This window comes from Astatotilapia calliptera, chromosome 17 (genome assembly GCF_900246225.1).
Source record: "Astatotilapia calliptera chromosome 17, fAstCal1.2, whole genome shotgun sequence".
Taxonomy (NCBI): Eukaryota; Metazoa; Chordata; class Actinopteri; order Cichliformes; family Cichlidae; genus Astatotilapia; species Astatotilapia calliptera.
Window position 1 is genome coordinate 31,587,405 of NC_039318.1, and position 21,301 is coordinate 31,608,705.

Sequence of the window (21,301 nt, forward strand, 5' to 3'; positions counted from 1 at the left end):
ACCATTGGCCTTGGCTTTGCTGTCTTTTTCTCTGTTTCTGCCAGAGCGCCCTGGGTCATAATCTTCACCCATAAATCTAATGTCGAGTGTCGGCTCTCGCTGAGTTCACTCACACACTGGCATTCCGCACATTCCGCCTGTTGAACAATAACAAGATCAGGGAGAGAAATCCCTACGTCATAAGTAAATCATGGTCATTTGTCAGGTGCATTACATGTTCTTGGAGGCACGGGAGATAATTTGGGCTGATTCGAGCCCTGCAGACATCAAGGAAGAATAAACTTAGAATAATCCAGCTGATATTTAAATTCAGCAGACAGTCTAAATAGATTTAGATCTAAAGCTTTTACTTAATCGGCTGATTAGTTGATTGGCGATTGCTGGTAATTTTTAATCAACTACAAAAATAAATACTGTTTATTAGCTTTTATCCGTATTATAAAGCAGCAAGTTGAACATATTTTGGCACTTAGTCTACAGGATGTTGCTGGATAGTTTCTACTGACTAATGCAGGGGCATGTCTTGTGATATACAGTATGTATAAAATTACCATATTAATGTGAGCGTGCACTTCACGCACGCAGTCACAGATTCACGACTGTTTTTTCTATCATATTTTACAGAGATATGTAAAAACGAATCGAACGCTTTTATGGTACTAAATCAGTTAAGACAGTTTGAAGGGGAACATCAGTGCTCAAGTTCCATCCTGAGATATCGTGTTAATGCATCTAACTTCAGACAACAGAGGACTTGTGCCCTCTCTGTTGGTGTGTGAAGGCTCACATAGCCTTAAAATTGTGTTAAGACCCTGATTAAGCGAGAAAGAGAAGAATCTATCTCTACCAGAATAGTTCAGACTCTTTTTTTTTCTTAAATAATGTTAGGGATTGTGTGTGTGAAAAGGACTATGTACTAACATAACCCGACAGCATCTCTGACGTTTTGACTGAATTCCCTTTGGATTCATTACAGTATTTGTTTGTTTTTCTGTCATACAGTACATGTCATAGAAATAATCCAACTTACTCATTCTAAGAGTAGAAGAGTTGTACACTGTAACAAATTGCTTTAAAAATGTAAAATAAATAAAAATACAGTAATAATAAAGTAATCTACCATTTTTGTGTGTGTTTTGAATACAGTTGAATACTGTAAATGCTGATGTTGATGAGAAAACCACTGTCTTATGGTATAATTCAGCATCTTTTTCCTTCTTATTAATAATCAGTGTGTTGACTTTAATTGTGGTGAATGTGCTATGTGCGTTCCATTATAATGGGCCATTATCACAACACGCTTACAGTTTTTAATTTGATAGGGACAATGTAGTTTAAGATGATGTGTTGCGTTAAGACTTTGTAGGTTTTTAATAGTTTCCTAATGTCCATACACCCTCCTCCATATGTGATTAATCATATTTAGTGATTAATCACTTCATCTTTGGGGGTTTTTGTTGGAAAATTTACCACAGCAACATTCCTGTAACCTATGGGAGTTGCGAAAAAGCTAACATCATGTGCTAGTTCGAGGAAGACAAGATACTTACTGCATGGTACATGGGCAAGAACATTAAACTGTTCATAGGGAGAACAGTAGGAACACTGAAATAACCATAGAATGACAAGCTGACAGTATTAGAAAGCTTGTACTCTCGACAGAGACTTATTAAAAACAAATACAGTTATTGTTGATATAATACAAAATAACAGTTAAATGCTGGTAAATCTAGATGCCAGTACTTTTCCCGTAATTCTAACAAGGAAATTACCCACAGAGTATCAAAATCAAAAACAAGTCACGGATATCTCATAATAATTATTTTTGAGTGTTATCCTTTTCTTATGAGTTTCTAAAAACACATAGTTGTGTATTTTCACATGTGCTGACATACTCACAGCTTTGGCCTTGTCTGCGAGCAGAGGTGCCTCCTCTCTGGCCCCTCAGACGAGGTTTGGTTTTTGGCTTGATTAACCACTTAGTTCAGTCTCTCAGACACAAGATTGCAGGGAAAAAGCAAGTAATGAAGTGCTTTTGAATTTGCATTCCTGAGAGCTTTCACAGACGCCTTGATTTCAGTCTGCCTTTGCTGTTTGTTCTTTGTCAAGAGATGTCTGCTATTTTAACGGTAACGCGTAACAAGTGTCCATCCAGCCTCCTCCATATTGCTCCCTCATCAACCTAACTGCCATGAATAAACACAATCAACATGCATCTGAAGGGGAATTTGAAGGCTTTTTCTCTTAAATCGTCCCTGATGGGTTGTTCATCATTGTTATCATGCAGATTACAGTGTGACCGTGAATGCAGTGTTGAAGCCCTTTCCATCTGGAACCAAATGCCACAATTTCATAAAGCTGACCGAAAACACTTGTGTGTTTTGTTCTTATATTTCAAGTAGTCCTGATCAGTTATGAACAAACTGTCTCAAGAATATGAAATTAACAGTATTCTGTCTACACTTGAAAGTCAAGCCTTTATTTTTAGTGTCGACCTTGACAACAATATCAAAGTGAGGCAGCATGCTGCATTATCAGCTGGAGTGTAATTTACCTGGTAAGTACTGTGGTTTTGTTGAGAATTTCCAGTAAAAAACCCCTCAAAGTCAGGTATAAAGTAAGTTCTGTTCACCACTTTACACTTTTCACATAAAACTTTAAGACGCTAAGATTAAAGTAACCATCATTATGTCACACAATGACTTGCAAGAATCTGTGATTTTTTTTTTCCTGTTAGAGTGGCAGAGGGGCAGTTGACGTAAAAGCTTCCCTTTGCACCCCGCTTGAAAAGAGGAAATAGAATTTGGTTTAAATCTGGGGCCCTTTCACTGGCTCGGGCTTCCATGTGTCACACGTCAACAAGCACTTTGACTTGGATAAACTGAAGCTGCACTTGGATATAGAAAAGCTACATAAAATATACCAACGAGACTTTCAACAAAGAGTCCAAACAAACAGGTAAATGAGAATGTTTTCTTTGACAGACACACTAGAATGCAATTAATATTGTGCAGGCTATAATTTTACTTCTATATGTATAATGCGTATCACCTGTTCTTGCTGTCATGTGTGATGAAGAGAAAGAATTGTCCTTCACTTCTCCACAAGTAACATCCTGTTTAACAGGAAGTTTGATACTTCCCGGTAGGCAGGTATGTTTTATTGGGTTCTTAAATAAATAGATTTTGTGCTCACGTGTGAGCATAGTGCTGAGAAATGTAAGCAATTTGGATAGACATTATTGAGATATAAACATGTTGCTCATATTTTAAGATTATTGAGTGGTGTCAGCATAATCATTTTACGATAACTCGAATGCTCAACTTTTTCTTACGCAAGGCTCACATTTCTCATATTTCTGAGACGGGACATCTCAGAGATGGTTATGTAACACAATGAGGATATTTTAGTTTGCTGCTATACACTAAAATAATTTGATTCTTCATTATATTCATTTTTATATTCATATTTTAAAAGTAAAGTTAATATTTGGACAAGATAACCATGCTGCATCAAGCCCCACTGCATCCTTTGTTTCCAGTTGCAACCTAACAACAAGTTATTATCGCGTGGGCATGTGGTCTGTTTGTGTATGTTTGTCTGGGTGCCGCTTTTAGAAATCAGAATGACACAGCGGGAAAAGTTCCTCATGGGGGACTTCCTCGTTTTCAGTCATCTGATATTATTTACAATATTTTAAGAAAAACTTCTCTAATCTTGCATCACGGGAATGTTGTTTTTGGAGTGCGTGTGCAGCGTGGGGGCTTGGGGAAGAGAAAAAAAAAGCGTGGAGAGACTGAGCGGTGTGGCAAAGAGTGGGGATGTGTGTAAAAGACTAATGGGACAGTGAGTCACAATGAAGATCAGTGGTAGAGCAGTATGATGAACAGAAATGATCATAAAAGGTATAATTACGAGATTGCATCCAGTTATGTTTGGGGGCTTTTAGCTGTTATTAAAAGGTCAATGACAGAATTCAGTATGGCTTTTAATCAAAAATATGAGAAGGTGAAAGAAATTGTGTCAGTGGTGTGTGCAGGGGTGCAGTGTGCAGCACCACAGATGTGTGCAGCGCTGCAATTCCAGTCTATCTTCAAAGGGTGGAGTGCAAATATGGAGTAGCGTGCAGCTTTGTGGAAGTGGTACTTTGACATGACTGACTGCACTCATTGCCCTCCATATGTTTTGCAATTTTGAGAAATCATTCTTCTCTGAGTCATGACTTGTCAGTAATGACATTTGAAAACTGACACTCATTCTGCCTTTCAAATATTCTAGGATTTGTTTCTTCTGTTTGTGGGGGCAAAACAGTTTCAAGAAGGAAATAAAAGTTGGGGTTTTTTGTTCTTTCTTTTTAAAGCTTCTGAAGTGAGTAAGTGAGAGCACCACAGCACCACCTTGTGGATAATATGAAAATGACAATTTGGTCTGTTTCACCTCCTCAGAAGCACATATTTGTTTACACATGGTTGTTAAGACTTTGTGAAAAAATATAATCTCGGCTTTGAGAAACAACAAAAATAAGAATAAGAAACCTGGAAGACCAAGCCCAGTATCATGTGGCTTCAAGTAGTAGGTTCTAGGTGCCATTTCTGCAGGCGGTAGACAGATGTCTGTAAGAAATGATGGGCTAATGGGGTAATGTGCTGGAAGAATGTAAACATTGTCTGCTCTGAGGACTGACTTCAAAGTGAGCCTGTGGCAACCTCCTCTCAGCTGTGGCCCTTGACCGATGAAAAGGGAAGGTGAATGCTCATCCACTCTCAACAGCTTCTTCCTGAATCCGCTCTTTGATGTCACTAAATGGATCTGATTGACACATACAGAACCTCTCTGTTTCCCATCTCTGGAGAGGGGTTGTTTTCGGCAATGCACGAGCATGCTTTAGCATGTGTTTCATCCCCTTTTCTGTTGTTGTTCCTTCATCAGAATTATCATTTTCATCTTTTAGCATTCAGTTTAGCAAGCGTTAGAGAAGAGAAAGTGCATTAGTTTTAAAAATGTATACTTTTAACTGGAGATCTCATAATTAACGCACATCCTGGCAGTTATTTTGCAGACACATAACAACCACAGGGATGAGTTTGCACAAGTATCAACTTCATGATTCTGTGGTTAAGGGTTAGCCCCAGGTGAGTGTTGTTTTGGTTTATTTATGTGACAAAAATTCCCAGCAGTTTCATATTTGTTAGACAATAAAAGCCGATTCCCCTTTTTCTTTTTCACAAAACCTAATCTGTTTCATAACTATTATTAAATGTACCCACAGAACAACCGTCAAGTCTCTCCGTTGACCTTGCATTGACCCCTCTGGTTTTAAGTTTATTTTAGTTAAATTGATTTCGCTATCATCATTTTTGAGCTTCTATATGTCACGTTGTCAGCTAGTGGGACTAATACAGACAAGCATATCTGGGGCTTCTTAACATGTGGCAAACAGTTTTCAGTCACAATTTTGTTTAGGCCTCAAAGATCATATTATATGAGATTAGCTAAATGTAATGTTATTATCATCATCTGAGAGACATGCTGTGAGGTTTAATGAATTCTCGGAGCTTAATGTTTTATAGGTGGACCTCATCACCCAGTGCAGCTTATTAATTTTTTTTCTTTAATGGAATGAAAACAGAATCATAATAAAGTGACATTGGAATAAATATTGTTGCATGGATCTCAAAACCCTATTTAAGTGACTGCAATCTAACCCAAAATTTGATGACCAGTTAAAACGCACAGGTTTGTAATACCTCGGCTCTTCAGACAAACTGAAAGCCCTCTGTAATAATGACCTCCTACGAGCGGTGTGTGTTTGCTGGCACGATCGGTGATAGAGGCTTGATCTGCAGTGTGTCTGAGCTCTTCATCATTATCTTGGTTCAGTGATTCATGTCTTGGGCACAGAGAACAAAACTCTTGTGGAGGCCTTGTTCCTGACGCAGTGGGATGCTGGGAGTGACAATAAGAGAGAATTAGGGGTGGAAAAAGCAAGTAAATAGGTTCCTAAATACATGGCAGCCCAGTGACAAAGCCCACTGTGGATAAGACGGCGAGCGAGAGAGAGGCAGAAGGTGGGGAGAGAAGCCTTGATGAAAATAAGTAGCGAAGCTCAAAGGGAGGCAAGGCTTGAGCGGATTGGAGGTGATGATGAGTGAAGAGCTGCACAAAGTAGTACATCTATGGGATAGGTTTTAATGAGGCAGACGTCCGTGTGTGTGTGTATGTGTGTGTATGTTTTCTCATCTGTGACACAGACACTCAGAAAATCCTCAGCAATGATACTCCTAACTTCCTGCCTCAACATGGGTGGGTAAAGGTTTGTGTGTGCAACATGGACACAGAGACAGTTATGATTTAAAATAGATTATTTGATTATCGGGGTCATGATCAAAGTAGTCAATTAATAACGTAGACTGAATATAAAAGATGGACAAGGGTTTCAACTTTTAGAACAGTTCCTACCTGAGCATCTTCAAGTTGTATCATTTTTTATGGTACAAAGTTTGAACATATAATGAGTGCTGTCATATTTTAGCTTGGAAACAATCTGATATTAGCTTCAAATATCAGATTGTCTTCAGGAAAAACATCTTAAAACTATTAAAGATAAAAGCCAGAAGCTTTCACTGGTCTTTCTTACCATTAATCGGGATCTAACATTTGAGACCGAGCCATCAATGTAATGTCAGATTACTGGCTTGTTAAAATATGAAAAAAAAAAGTCCCCCATTCCTTCAAAGTCCCGTATTTGATCACACATTAATGAAAAACGTCAAATTGCAAAAGACAACTAGTGACGATATCTGAATGGGATGTAGTTGAATTACACAATGCTGAAAAATGTAGGATGTAGAATACTTTTTAACGGAAATTCTTAGTCACAAAAATGAAGAAAATGCTATTTGCATGTAATTCTCATGCTTAGATAGGATTGTGCAAATATCAGAAGCCGTACCAGAAAAACGAAAATATCAGAACATAGTCTATCCCAAATAGAAGAACATTATGGAATCTTTATTTTTTAAGACCTACTCTACCTACCTATAATCTTGAGACCAACTGCCCCGAGAAAGTCTGATAAATCAGAGTAAAATATACTGAGAGGACAAAAAAAATTATATATTTAACAAAATTATCTTCTCAGTTATAACTAGAATAGTTAACACAGTGTGTGGAAAAAGGCCTTAAAGTGGGCAGACTGACCCTTTCCCCCAAAATGTATGTGATATATGAAGGAAAAATTTCACAACAACCATTATGAAAGTTTTCTAACATAAAATTTTTTATGTAAATTGGAGATGGTTGAGCTTGGTTTGGTTGATAGATGGAATGACTGTAGAAAAAGGTCATGCATTAAATATGCATTCTTTATAATTTCCCCTGCGTAAAAAACAAGTCCACTTTCAGTATATCAAATTCTCTGTGGAAACTACCTCGCTCATAGACTAGAAGCTTTCTCCAATACAGTGTGATGTATGTTTTGTAAATTTAGGAAAAAAAAGATTGTAAAGGAGTGCTTAACTGGACACACTGCGAATGGTAAGACAGTGCCGTTAATGGGAAGGAGGATCTGTATGTAGGAAATGAAACACTGTTGAACCATGTGTGAAATAAATAAAGAAATGAAATGAAATGAAAGAATGTCGAGTGTACTTGGTTTCTCTCCTCACTCTGAGGGTGAGTCCACAAACTAATGATAGCATCACAATGGCTATGGCCATCTTTTATATACAGACTGTGTTTGATTACTAAAACTCTGATGCAGTTCAATTCAGTTCAAGTTAGTTTTTCAAACGGTGCAGTTCACATCAACAGTCAAGGTGCTTTATACTACAAATCCCTTCAATATTGGAGGGAAAACCCCAACAATTCAGCAATTCCCTATGAGCAAGGCCTTGGCTAAAGTGGTAAGGATAAAACTCCCTTTTGACAGGAAGCAACCACAGACACAGCCCAGGTTCAGGAAGTGGCAGCCATCTGTGGATGGACTGGAAGGGCATAGCAGGAGAGCACAAAAACATAACTAAATTTGTCAAGATCAAGATAAAAACTAGTCACTCATGACAGATAAAAAGGTCATCTATCATCTACAGAGAATGGCACCAGGCCTGTAACCTAATGAAAAGAAATGTAACCCCTGTAGTGCTGCTGCTTGTTGTTTTTCAGTGACCCCCGTGGCTTAGTTTAACTGTAGTCGGTGTCTTCAGAGCAGCAGGAGACCTTTAATACTGGTGTTAGTTCTCAGTTGCAACAAAAGCAAATCAAAAGGCTCAATTAGGGGTAACACTTGTTAAACAAGCAAGGGGTCATAAGATGGTGGTCTCATGAGATCAGGACATCACAGTCACACTGTTTAGAGTGTTGCATGGTCATTCAACGTGTAACTTTTAATGAGCCATGTTAACTAGGGTAACGTAATTAAAGAGACTGAGCGAACACAGGATGCTATGTGGTTGCGTTTTGTCTTAGAAATCTCAGATTAAGGTAAATGAATAAAAAGGAAAATGAATGAATAAGGTAAATTCATTCAAATAATCCATGTTGGTCTATAATAGTGCAAGAATGAGACGCAACCTGGATTCAAAGGAAGGAAGACAAAAAACACATTCAGGCTGTGCTTTTAAAATATACATTTTTAAAAGAAATCAATTAAATAATTATCGTCCCTTTCTCCAACTGATTCATTCTATTGTAATGTAAGGGGAATATTAGAGTAAATGATAAAATGGTTATTACAGGCACAAACTGTACCCCTGTTGATATGACATGCATCTAGCCACATATGACTGTAGTAACTGTATGGCAATTTAAAGGCAGCTGCAGTTTCTCACACACAGTGCTTTCACACATTTGGGAAAAAGTTGGGCTGTTGTGTAAAATATAAATAAAAACAAGATTGCAAATCTCATATACCCAGATTTTATTCACAATATAACATAGAAAAACTGTTTAAACTGAGAAAATGTATCACTTAAAGAAAAACATGTTGAATTTGATTGCAGAATCACATTTTTAAAAATTTGACACAGCTTTTTGGAGATTGTTTTTTCAAGAAATAGTAATATTTCACAGTATAAACATTTGATACATGTTCTGTTGCAAATTATGGATTTATGAGATTTGCAGATGTTGCATTTTTTGAATCTACATTTTACACAGCATTCCAATATTTTGGGATTTGGTTTTATAATGTCTTGAAACTGTGAAAACTGGCATTAAACATTCACTTAAGAAGACAGGCAGTGATACTGTGTTTCACTTCCAGCCATCCATTTGATCTAAATGTGCACTTTATGAATTAGTAATGGAGTAGGGATAACTGGGTGACAAAAGGTTTGTTGAGTGGCATTGCCATCCCCACAAAACACTTAGTTAATTGTTAATTAAGAAAGATGCCTTGCTCATGGCCTAACAGAGAGGCCCACAAACCACAGACAAAGACTCACACTAAACCCACACAAACAAACCACTTGTTCCAGATGACCATTTTTGCAGGAATGCAGCTAGGTGGACAAAACCCTTTCTCTACATTTACAAAAACCTGTTTTCTCATGGCAGGCCTACGTCATCTACACGGTTTTACACGGTGCATAGAAGTGCCTGGCAGATTCTGCGATGTTGGCTTCAGAATAAAAGGCAATTAAGCACTGTTTGCACTGTGCTTAGACAGCCATATGCCTAGCTAATTAACCTCCCACATAATAAGGAGGGAAGGAAGAAGACACTGCAAGATTATAATCGCGCACATCCTTCGAGTCTCTCACCCTTCCCCCTCTTTGTGTTCAATCAGTTCTGCTTGCTGTTCTGCTGTAATAAATGCTCTCTTATTTTGCATGTATTCTGTGTTACTACTCCTCTATGACAGCTAATTTGCACTCAGATATTGTAATTTTGATATGAAGTGCTTACTTACCTCCACATTTGCACCCTTGCTTGGCTCCCCCTCAGGATCATCGGCTATTGTCGACTTCTCCCCATCTAACCTACTTCTGGGCTCGTCTCCCCAGTCTGTTTCCGCGAGGACCAATCACCTTTATTTTAGAGTGGAACATTTTAATTCCTTTCATGTCACCAGTGATTCTCCATGTTAGACATCTTCTTGAATCTTTTGAAGGCAAAAAATAAAAATAACTCCAAGAAAGTGAGATTTCTTTTCCCAACCAGTTAAAACATAGTTTCAGACTTTTTAAGCACAGCACTCTGTAAAAGTCTTGAATAACCCCTCTTTTATCTATATTTTACTTTCTAGGAGTCAGACTTTCTTATAATAATTTTAAAGTGGTTTTGAGAAATAGTTCATTTCCAGTCCGACCATTTTTAGGGGAATGGTCAAGCCACTTAGCACTGTCCCGTGAATCATTCAAGCATAAAAAGGCCGCTCACTCAAGTGATGAGCCAGTGTTGTGTCAACACAAAACAGACAACTTAGCAAAGAACTGTATCACACTGTATCTTTATTCATTTTGTTACCAGCAGCCTGTCTCAAAAACACATAATTTCTTCCAATTTCTTTAGTTGAAATGCCAAGGATTACACAGTTGACAGGCATAAAACAGCATTTTTGCACCAACAAGGTAATTCACAAACAGCTATTAGCTGAGAACTTGGCATATCTCAGCATGGTGGGAAATGTGTCTTTAAAAAATCTGAGGAAATTGAACAAGTGGAGGACAAAAGATGAAGTGTCAGTCCCATAAAACAACTGACAGCTGATGAACTAAATCTGAAAGTCATGTCTTTAAGAAATTGGGGGGAAAAAAATCCAATAAAGACCTGACACAGGTCCCAAGAGATGCATCTGGCTTTCTGTTTGTCCAACTATTGTTAACTGAAGCTTCATTAGAAGTGGTCCCTGTGGAAAGGTGGCTGTGAAGAAGACATTCTTAAGGAGAAAATTCTTAGGTTTTCCAAATTAAACAAGAACTGCACTGGACACTTGTGGCAAGAGGGCTATCTGTAAAACACACTGGAGACTCTCTCATGGTTTGGGACTGCATTTCAGCCTGCAGCATTGGAGATCTTGTCAAAACTGATGGAATCACGAACTCATCAGCATTAGATTTTGATCCACAGTGCAATACAGTCTGGAAAGGATTTGATAGGCAAAAACTTCATTTTTCAGCATTTTTTTTTACTGCCAATCCAGTAAAAGCATACCTGGATAGAAATTGACTATCAGTCGTGGATTGGCCTCCCTAAAACCCAGACCTCAGCATTATTGAAGCTGTGTGTGGAACTTCTTAGCAGCGAAGAGACCAAAAGGTAAGAAGGTCTTTAAATGTCCTTCAAGAAGCCTGGAGAAGCATTCCTGAACACTCCGTAAAGAAATGAGAAGAAAGTTAAAGTGCCTAAGAGAGTTCAGGCTGTGTTGAAGAATAAATGTGGTCACAGCAAATATTGACGTGTAAAACTGTTTTTGTCTTGTATACTGTATTTGCATATACGTTTGCGTGTTTTGATAAACTGCTACATGTGTTTCCATCTTCCTAGCAAAATATAAAGAAATGAAGAGGTGCACAGTAATGTATTAAGTGATAAATAGAGTTAAGTTAGAAAAATCAAATGTGTTTGCCCCTGTCTGGCACTGCTAATAGATCTTTAATGTCTTGGTTTCCAGCAAGTAAAATAATAAATATAATAATAAAAGAAAATACAATAGGCCTGCTATTTGCCTAATAGGCCCCTTGCCATTTCAATGGCTGATAATATTAACAATTAAATATAAAAGGCTGGTTGACATAAATGTTTTATTCCAATCAAACTTGCTTTTGATTTTATACATCAACTGATTCTGCTTAGGCCACAGCCTCAGAGATGCTTTCATCTGGGGCATGCTGCTTGTTGTTATTTCAGTCGTACAAGTAATCACGTTTGCTCGTCTATTCACTCGTTAATGGAAATACTAAACGTTTTATGGAATTAAACCTTTAGTAAATCAAATGTGGAGCCATTTAGTCATTTCACAAATAAACTCAAGTAAGTTACTATTGTTCCTGAACTCAATACATTTGAGGGAATCCTGTAAGTGGATGCAATCAAGTTCTCAAATCTGATGGGAGACAGCAAGGCTCCCAGACAGAAACAAACAAAAAAAGACACTAAGGAAGTAGTAGTATTAGCAGTTGTAGTAGTAAAGTTAGTGACCTTTTTGCATAACCACTTATGTGAATGAGGCAAGTGAATTGTGAAGGACAGCTGTTCTGCTAAATGCCTAAAGTCTCCTACAAGTTGTTTCCACGTGATAGATACATCCCACTGTGACTGATGTGTGCTAATGTAGTTGGAAATTATTCCTCTAATGTCTTTAGGGAAAACGCCCTACTTTCAAGATTAACAGCATGTTAGACTTTGGTAACTAATCAGCTGGAGTCTATAGCTGTCTAAAAAAACCCTGCTGATTTAGTAACGAATATAAACTCATGCAAACACAGGCCCCAAATCCAACAGTGCAGCCACTTTCTGCCCTCTTGCTTCCCTTTCTTTAACAAGATATTTGCTGAGAAATTCAAGTATAAATCATGATTTAATAAGGATAATGTAACAATTTCATTACAAGAATTGGTTAATTTGCTGACTAATTGTTATTTCCTTTTTTTCCTTAGATCCAGTTTTGGGTTGTTCGAAAATGTTCCAGTCGCGCTCCAGTCCAGACAACCAGTGCATGATTAGTGGACAGGGTTTATATGATTCTGAGCCACATCCACATTGGCCTCAGTTCTGCCCCCCTCATCCCAGTGGCGCCATCCGTAATGCTCGCTCCCAGTGTCCCTATGGCGAAGTCTACACCAGGCCACCAGCTCCATTTTGGAGGCAGTCCAAAAACATGTGGAAGGTAGGTTATGAGTTATGAGGTTATGAGATCATCAAATACCACTGAAACATTATTAAATATGATAAATACAACTGACTGAAAGAAGAGATTTGTGGCGCTTTGCTGAACAGATATCAAGGACTGTCAATAAAATACAGAGAATTATTTGAAAAAGGTGATGTGGCAGAGTTTAATTAATTTCAACTCAGTGCTGTGCCACTGAAACGACTTGCTAATGAGAGTGAATGTTATTGATTGTAATATGGCGGAGGTTTACCTTCATGACCAGAACCTACAATGTACACTAGCAACCAATGATAGGCATGATCGGTATCTGTTAGCAATCAGAATCCCGTTATATGGGATTTAGGTACAGATATCAGAAGGAAATACAAAAATACAAATGAGTACAATCAATGAAAAAAAATCACAATTATATTCACAATAGAACATTAATCTCAAATGTTTAAACTTAGGAATGTCCCATAAAAATTTATTTTGAATTTGATGTCAAAAATCATCTCTAAAAAAAGTCGGGATGGAGTAAATAAACAGTTAGAAAAGCCAAAAGAACATTTTGGAACTCATTAGGTTGATGCGAGCGTCTTAGTAGGTTCACTAATTTGTAAAAAACTGTGTCTACAATTTGTCGAATAATTTAAGATGAATTTTCTTAACTTAGAATTTAAAGACTTTGATGATCTCATCATATAACATACCTAATATTGTCAAAAGATTCTGAGAATCTGGAGAAATCTCTGTGTGCAGACAATTGGTAAATAAAATCAAAATAAGATGCTTCATGATCTTTGGGCCCTCAAGCAGCACTTCATTAAAAACAGGCATGATTCTATCACGGAAATCACTGCGTGAACTCAGTTCCCCGTGACATCCAGAAATAAAGGTTAAAGCTTTACCATGCAGAGAAGACGTATGACAGAGTTTTAGTGGCGTTTCTGTGCCCACTGAAATGCATTAGCGGCATTCCTTATCTTCTCTGGGCCAAAGCTCATTTCAAATGGATGGAGGTAAATGGCTTAAATGCTTTGTGTTCAGACAAATCAGTTTTTGGAATTTGTTTTTGGAAATCATGGCTACCATGTCCTCTGGACTCAAGAGGCCCTGTCCCAACTTTTAAAGATGTGATGCTGCCATCAAATTCAAAATTAATTAAATTAATTAAACTTATCTATCTATCTATGGTATCTGCCATATCCTTGTTTGTTTTGGGGTTTTTTGGTGCATTCCTCTCCCTTTGTTTTTCTCTGTCACTTTACATTACATTACACTAATGGTGAGGAAATAAAACTGTGACCTGAGCATAAACAATTAACACCTGTAGCTAAAAAGACTAACAATGTGTGTTTTTTCTTATTCACACACTGTGCTAATAGCCCATATATCACCACAGGTATTTAATTACTGAACTGTCAGGTTAAAAAAAAATGTTGTCACATGTATAATTACGAAGCTCTATGTAATGCATCAACTGACATAAATATAGCATGCAATCAGGTCGTAAACACAGAGGGGACTCTCCTGGTGAACCTCCTCTTGCCTGCCACATGTAAATACCAATGAAACGTTACTCTCTTTTCATCAAAGCTAATTAGAGGCCTTTGAAAAGGTCAACAAAACTGTGTCTCACAGTAAAGGTGACTGTGGAAGAAATGCTCATTTGTTGGATATTTTTTTTTTACTGTTAATAATCTTTTCTTAGTATTTGCTAATAAGATCTAATATATATATATAATATATAATATATACTAGCCTATTTGTGGCTGTTGTTCACACATGGCAAGAACCATTTGAATGATCCAAGTTTTAGGGGTCACTTCCTTGATATTTTGTCTCTGGATATTGCTGCCAGATTGTCCAAGGAACTCCAAAAACCACACACACAATGTGCTGACAGCTCACTGAGCCATAACTGGCTTCTGCAATTACTGTATGCCACTGAAAGTATGCATAATTTGGGTATTCATATCATGTACTGTTGCATATGTGTGTATTTTCTTAGATTGCACAAAGATTGCATGCGTCGTCTAGGACCATTTATTTTCCTGCTTTGCTTTGATGCAAAAAGTAAGGCTGAATTTTGGATGTTTGGGATGTGTTAGGGGGGTATTGTGAAAAGAGTCAAATGACTCCCAGATCGGCTGGAGTCGTCTCTTGGCTTTGGGGAGGTAAGTTCTGCAAGGGATGCATGAATCAGACTTTTAGAGGAGGAGGAACGGAAAACATCAGATGGATGACTAGTAGACTTCAAAGCATTGTTGGAGCATGTTTTTCACTTCAGTGGGAGGCCTTTCATGTGCTAAAGTTTCTCTGATGTGTGATGTGTGTGTTTGTGTACATGCACAAATACTTGCGGGTGTTTGTGAGTTGATGTCTGCCTCAAGGTAAAAGCTAGCCCTTTCACTAGTGGCTAGGTAGAGTCAGGTAACTTCCTTCTCCTAATTAAAAGAACTACTTAGTTGAGTCTGTCTATCTATCTATCTATCTATCTATCTATCTATCTATCTATCTATCTATCTATCTATCTATCTATCTATCTATCTATCTATCTATCTATCTATCTATCTATCTATCTATCTAAATGTATATTGTTAATTAGGCAAATACCAAACTGAATTAATGTTTTTTACTTACACACTGAATTTCTCTCTACACTAATTATATTGGCATTAAAACTCTATATAATTTCAGTCAAATAGCTAGCCCATATTGTCTACTGCAAGTGAATCTCACTATACAACCAACAACACAAACATTGTTTGTCTAATATTCACAGCAGGGCATTTGAGTCAGTGAGGAAACACAAAAAAACCTTCAGTGTGTTGCTGGGTGTGTAATGATTTAATGCAGCAGTCCCCAACCCCGGGGCCTCGGACCAGTATCGGTCCGTGAGTCGTTTGGTACCGGGCCGCGAGAGTTGAGGCTCGGGTGTGAAATGTATGGTTTTCAGGGTTTTCAGCGTTATTTTGTTATCGTTTTTATCGTTAACTCGGTTTTCCTTGGTCTTTTCACGTGTGTTATGAATAAATCTTCTTTTTTTCGGTACCCGTACTGGTTTTATTTTGTTGTATTTATCCGCGACACCTTAAAGGCCGGTCCGTGAAAATATTGTTGGGCATAAACCGGTCTGTGGCGCAAAAAAGGTTGGGGACCACTGAATTAATGGATAAAATTAAATGAAGACTCCTCAATTTGCAAACGTTGCAGATTTCTAAATCAGATCGATTCCACACTGGAAAAGTATTTCTTGTTCCACCTAGAAGGTCAGCTACAACTCCACTACACCTAGCAGACCATCAGTGATTATGGGCTCTAAATCCCAGTCACACAGGCTGAGAGATTATTTGGTAACCAGAAAATATAATGAAAATATAGGTGAAGTGTAGGTATGGAAAAAGTGTTATTCTTTGACCAGTGGTAAGTGGTTACTGAAGGTTACTGCCAGCTGCTTCAGCCATGTCTAGAAACCGGTCAGTAAACCATTGCTAAAAAAGAGTTAATATGGAAAAATGTGTATCCTCCAACTGGTTGGTGAGTGGTTGCTGGAGGTTGACATACAGCGCTGCAACAAAACCTCCTTGTGATTGCTTTGGTCCCTAGCAGTTGCTCCTAGTTTGTATAAAGGACAAAGACTTATTTGCAAACATTGGCCTAAAACTGGCTTAGCAGTAGTGAAACTGAAATGTGTGACACAAACTGGAAGTAGAGACCCTTTGCCTTCAATGCATAAGTTGCACCTTTTGAAATGTGTTGGTTTTAAGGTAACGTTTCCTTTGAAGGTGAATGTTCTTCATTTCTGGTTTGTGCTGCACTTTTATAAGTTTCACTACCGCTCCATGATTCCTTCGTGAGTATATACAGACAATTCACTTTCTTCCATGCAAAACAAAGGCAGAATGTGGCAATCTGCTTGTGACCGAAGCAATCACAAGGAGGTTTTTAGTGCAACGCTGTCTTTGTGACTGAATGAAATGAAACGAACTAACAAAGCATTTAAGGTAGAAAAGAAATAAGGACTTAGTTAAGATTGAAGTGAGGGCTGAAAGGAGAAGAATCAGAAGAAGAAAGATAGAAAAAATGTATCAGGGCAACAAGGACATTAACAGGCCAAAGCATGAGAGAGCAGCAGTGATGGGTGTAGACCACCCATCTGGACTGGCTCAGCGCCTGGGCTGGCCCGGGTTAGCCCACAGGACTGGATGTATGCATGAGTGAAGAAACAGAGGTCCTATGCAATAATTCAAAGAGATGAATCAAGGCATCGGAAATATTAAACATATAAATGAAAACAGACATATTTCCTGCATTGACTCTGTGAACTTGGAATAACCGAGAGTCCCTTAAACTAGAATTAAACTTCACAACTATGAAATAAAATAATAGTAAGCATGTAGTTGAATCATCTTTCAGTTAGCAGGCATAAAAGAAAGAAAAAATTGTGTATTTTTTGCACTGGGGGAAAGAAAAGTAACAGTTTATTTTACCATTTCTGTCATTTTTGTACACCATAAAATGGTTCATTAAAGAATCATGTACATAATTAGAACACATTTTCTGTTTATGATGTGAGTATAGACTTCGAATTCATCATTTAAAAGTTGTTACGTTGAGTCAAACACAGGCTGAGGGTAAAGACTAAAGTTTTATATGTGCATTTCCTGATTAGATCTGTGCATAAAAATTCTAATTATCAAATATCAACTAATTCAGGCTTTTTTATGGCCAGACCAATTGTGCAGCTTTTTGGCTTCTTCATTATGCTCAACAGAGTCAGATTTACACAGTATACTGTAAATAAAATTAGCTAATCAAATAAAGCCTCGGTTTTAAATCCTGTTTTCTCTAAGACAGTTATCCTCACAGAGACAACAGTTTCCTTGTCTCTCATATTTAAATCAGTCCGTCCAAAGCAGGACTACACACAGGTAAAGTACTGTAATTTTATCTTTTTTTTGTACATTTCATGACCGCAAATACTAAACTGAAATTGGACTTTCTACTCACTAACAAAGCTATGAGTGAAAGGGAGAAGTTCTCCTTACACCCAAACTGAGACACACAGTTTAATGACAATGAAAAAAAACTGTCAACATTTTAAATATGTAACAGTGATGCTATTACAACGCTAGCACAGAGTCAATATTAAAAGTTTCCTTGTAATTACAAACCTGGTTTAATGCATACTCACAGATACAGATGAGCTCAAATTGACATATAATTATTTTTATAAACCAAAATAGAATATAGTTGTTGTTTCTTTCAAATTGCTTATGAGTAAAAGTATTTTTTCTTCTTCTTTTTTCTGCATTATTTAGTGATGAAATTGCTATCTTTGTGATATTTTTCCCACAGAGGTATTTTCCCTGACCCTTTCTGATATAAAAGAGCTCTAAGACACTAATAGGATTAGACAAGAATGACCCTCTAAATGCTTCACATTCATTTCTTCAGTGTTTCACACTGAAAATAACTAACTAACTCCAGCTTGTGCAACACACACACACACACACACACACACACACACACACACACACACACACACACACACACACACACACACACACACACACACACACACACACACCACCACCACCACCACCACCACCGCCACCACCACCACCACCTGTCCAGCTTGCCCCTGATCTCCTCCTGCACCAACTGTTCTTACAACACCACAGATCAAGCCATTCATTAGACTGTCCCAATAATTGACACAAAGAAGAAAGCACAGACCACTTCTGGTTAAAACATATCATAATCCCTCTAGGTGGGGTGGGAGGGAAGTTTTAAGGCCACCAAGAAAGCTATTCATAGCATCCAGAAACATGTAGAGACCTCCGGGAAAGACATTATGAGGTGTTGGTTGAGACTTGGTATGACACCCCTGGGAAGAATGGTGATTAAAAATGAAGAGGATCAACTGCACTCTAAGACTTTTACAACCTGTTATTAGGTGTTAAAATACCGACTAATGTGTTAATGATGCTGCAAGAATACTAGCAAGTACGTGAAGATGTTGCACTTGAGGAGAAATGTCTTGTGCTCCCTGTAAATCTGTGCCAGCAAACCTGTAAGCATTCCAGTGTCGACAACCCAAAGTTCAAAGGGCAGAATGACAAGAGCTTCAAGAAAAATTCAACATTTTTGAAAATTATTTGTTTTGTTCACAACTTTTTTCAATTTTAAAGTTTTAAATTGTGAATTTACTTTAGCAATCTTGATCTTTATCTAGTGGTTTTAGTTTGATTGTAGGTTTTGAAGTGCTGTGAGTTACTCACTAATTTATTTCATTAATCAAACCCATTGAGTCTGCATGCATAATCATATTGATTTACATATCTGTTTCACACAAAGATTAAAAAATATAATTTAATTCAAAATTTTTTCTTTAAGCCTCACATATTTGAACGGTTTGTGTTGAAGTGATTAGGTATTGTGTGAATCAAGCAGTAAAGTGATCAGTGACATGGTAAAAAGCCACTGTTTTCAGTGTATTAAGAGACAGTAACTGCTAGTAATTATCTTAAGAGCATGAACCACATCAAGCCATTTTCTCCCCTGTGCCACTCTTATCTATCTCCATTTCTTTACTTTTATGGTGTTGTTTCCCGTGACAATGAGTGGGTTCATGTCCTCTGGCAGTCTCTGTGACTGCAGTCCTTCAGGCATTTCTGACCTAATGAAGTGAATTTGTGAATTGAAGCCTAAGCTAGATTTTTTTTGATTAGTATATGTTCATATAACTTTCTAACAACTAATTGTAATTGTTGTTCCATTAGAATAATATGATACCAATATTGTCATAAAGTGAAAAAGTCCCTTTTGATAGGGCTGAGTACTTTGGCTAACACTCTGTAATTATTTGGGATATGAAGAGACTTATTTATGTAATTTTGAACACCCAAGATGTTTAGCATTATTTGTTGATATGAGTTTGAGCTCTTTAAAAGCATTTTAAAATGTTGTAAATGAGTGGCAGGTCTGGACATTCCTGGTGTGATACTGGAAAGTCCAGGGAAGGAAGAAAGGAAGGATAGATAGATGGATGGATAGATGGATGGATGGATGGATGTTCAACATAACTGAAAACATTAACATGTAATCTTTAATCAGATCTAAAAATAAAATAGGGAATGTCTGGGTTTATAATAGAATAAGACTTCTCAGCATATTTTTAAAATGATCAAAGTTCTAAATCATTCTGCAACGTAATTACATTCAGTAATGTAATGTTCAGTGTAAAAGATTTAAACAGAGTAATGCTTAATGCTTAATCTATTATTGGCTACTTCTGATGTAGAATTGGAACTCTCAAGAAACTATTTTTGTAATCATATCTATAACATTACTTCATATTTCAAGCTTTCAAAACATAAAGGTTATCATAGCAGCATCCAACAGGATTGAACTGCAACATACTAAAATAACCTCAAAAAATTTATCTGCGGTGAGAAAATTCAGTAGGAAACCATTGGACATGTGAAATTTAAAATTTACTTGTGACGTTTCTTCTGAGCTTTAGTCAGTTTTACATTATTGATCAATGTTTACATCTTACAATAAAGAATGTTCCCAAGCTTCAGTCACCATTTCCTTGGATCCATGTGCTTTCTTCTTGTTTCTAGGAATTCAGATGACTCTATAGGCTTTCATAAAAACTGGAAAACAATTTCAAATAACTTTTTTTAAGTATAAACAGAAAGACTTAATGGTATATTTGGTATATAAAAGTACAGTTCTTAATTCTTATGATCTCATTTAAATTAATGGAATCATAATTGTTACATGAATAATGTTCTCTATACCTGCAACCACTGGGTCCACGTATGCCCTCTTTTATCACTGGGCTGCACTTCCTCTAATACTGATGCCATCCTAGTTGAAACCTAAGTACCTAATACAGCCATTCATCCAACCATTCAACTCTGGGCATCAGTGGGGCCCCCACATAGTCTATAACCTTTATAAGATTAATGCAATGGATTGAGCAGGTGTCTGCCAAAATTCCATTCCCATTTAAACCTTCCAGCCCATACCCACAGCCTAATCCTATTAGGCCCAATTGAGTGAAGTCCACAGTCTTTTTCAGTTAAACTAAGTTCATGCACTAATAGGATTCAAAAGGGGGCAAAAAAGGTACAACGAAGAGAGCAGCAGTGTTAGTGTGTGGCTGGGGAAGTGGACAGTATTGGGACCAGCAGGGGCTTCCTGCTGAGTTTGGGGATATGTGGGAGCGAGGAAACAAGCCAGAGGTCTCCCTCAAGGTGGACAAGCAAGAACAGCTGGCGTCTCTCTCTTGCATGTTTGTGTATGTATGCGCTCCATGGATAATAAATGGTGTGATTTATAAGTGAACAGTTTAATTGATGAAAGATGATTGGAGGAAGATTATCACATTTATCTGCATGTATGTGATCTGTATATATACATACATGATTTAACTACTTGCTGCTCATTGCTGCAAGCTGTAATAGA

The 21,301-nt window shown here is 37.4% G+C and overlaps 1 protein-coding gene across 1 annotated transcript in view; it reads left to right on the top strand.

The window, feature by feature from the left end:
- The first annotated feature begins 2,920 nt into the window (after positions 1-2,920).
- Positions 2,921-21,301, top strand: part of tfec (transcription factor EC) — a 43,529-nt gene continuing 25,148 nt past the window's right edge. The window contains exons 1-2 of the mRNA XM_026148086.1: positions 2,921-2,958; positions 12,600-12,829. Of these exons, the coding sequence (XP_026003871.1) occupies positions 12,623-12,829 (207 nt within the window). The 5' untranslated portion in view covers positions 2,921-2,958; positions 12,600-12,622. The remainder of the gene's footprint in view (positions 2,959-12,599; positions 12,830-21,301) is intronic.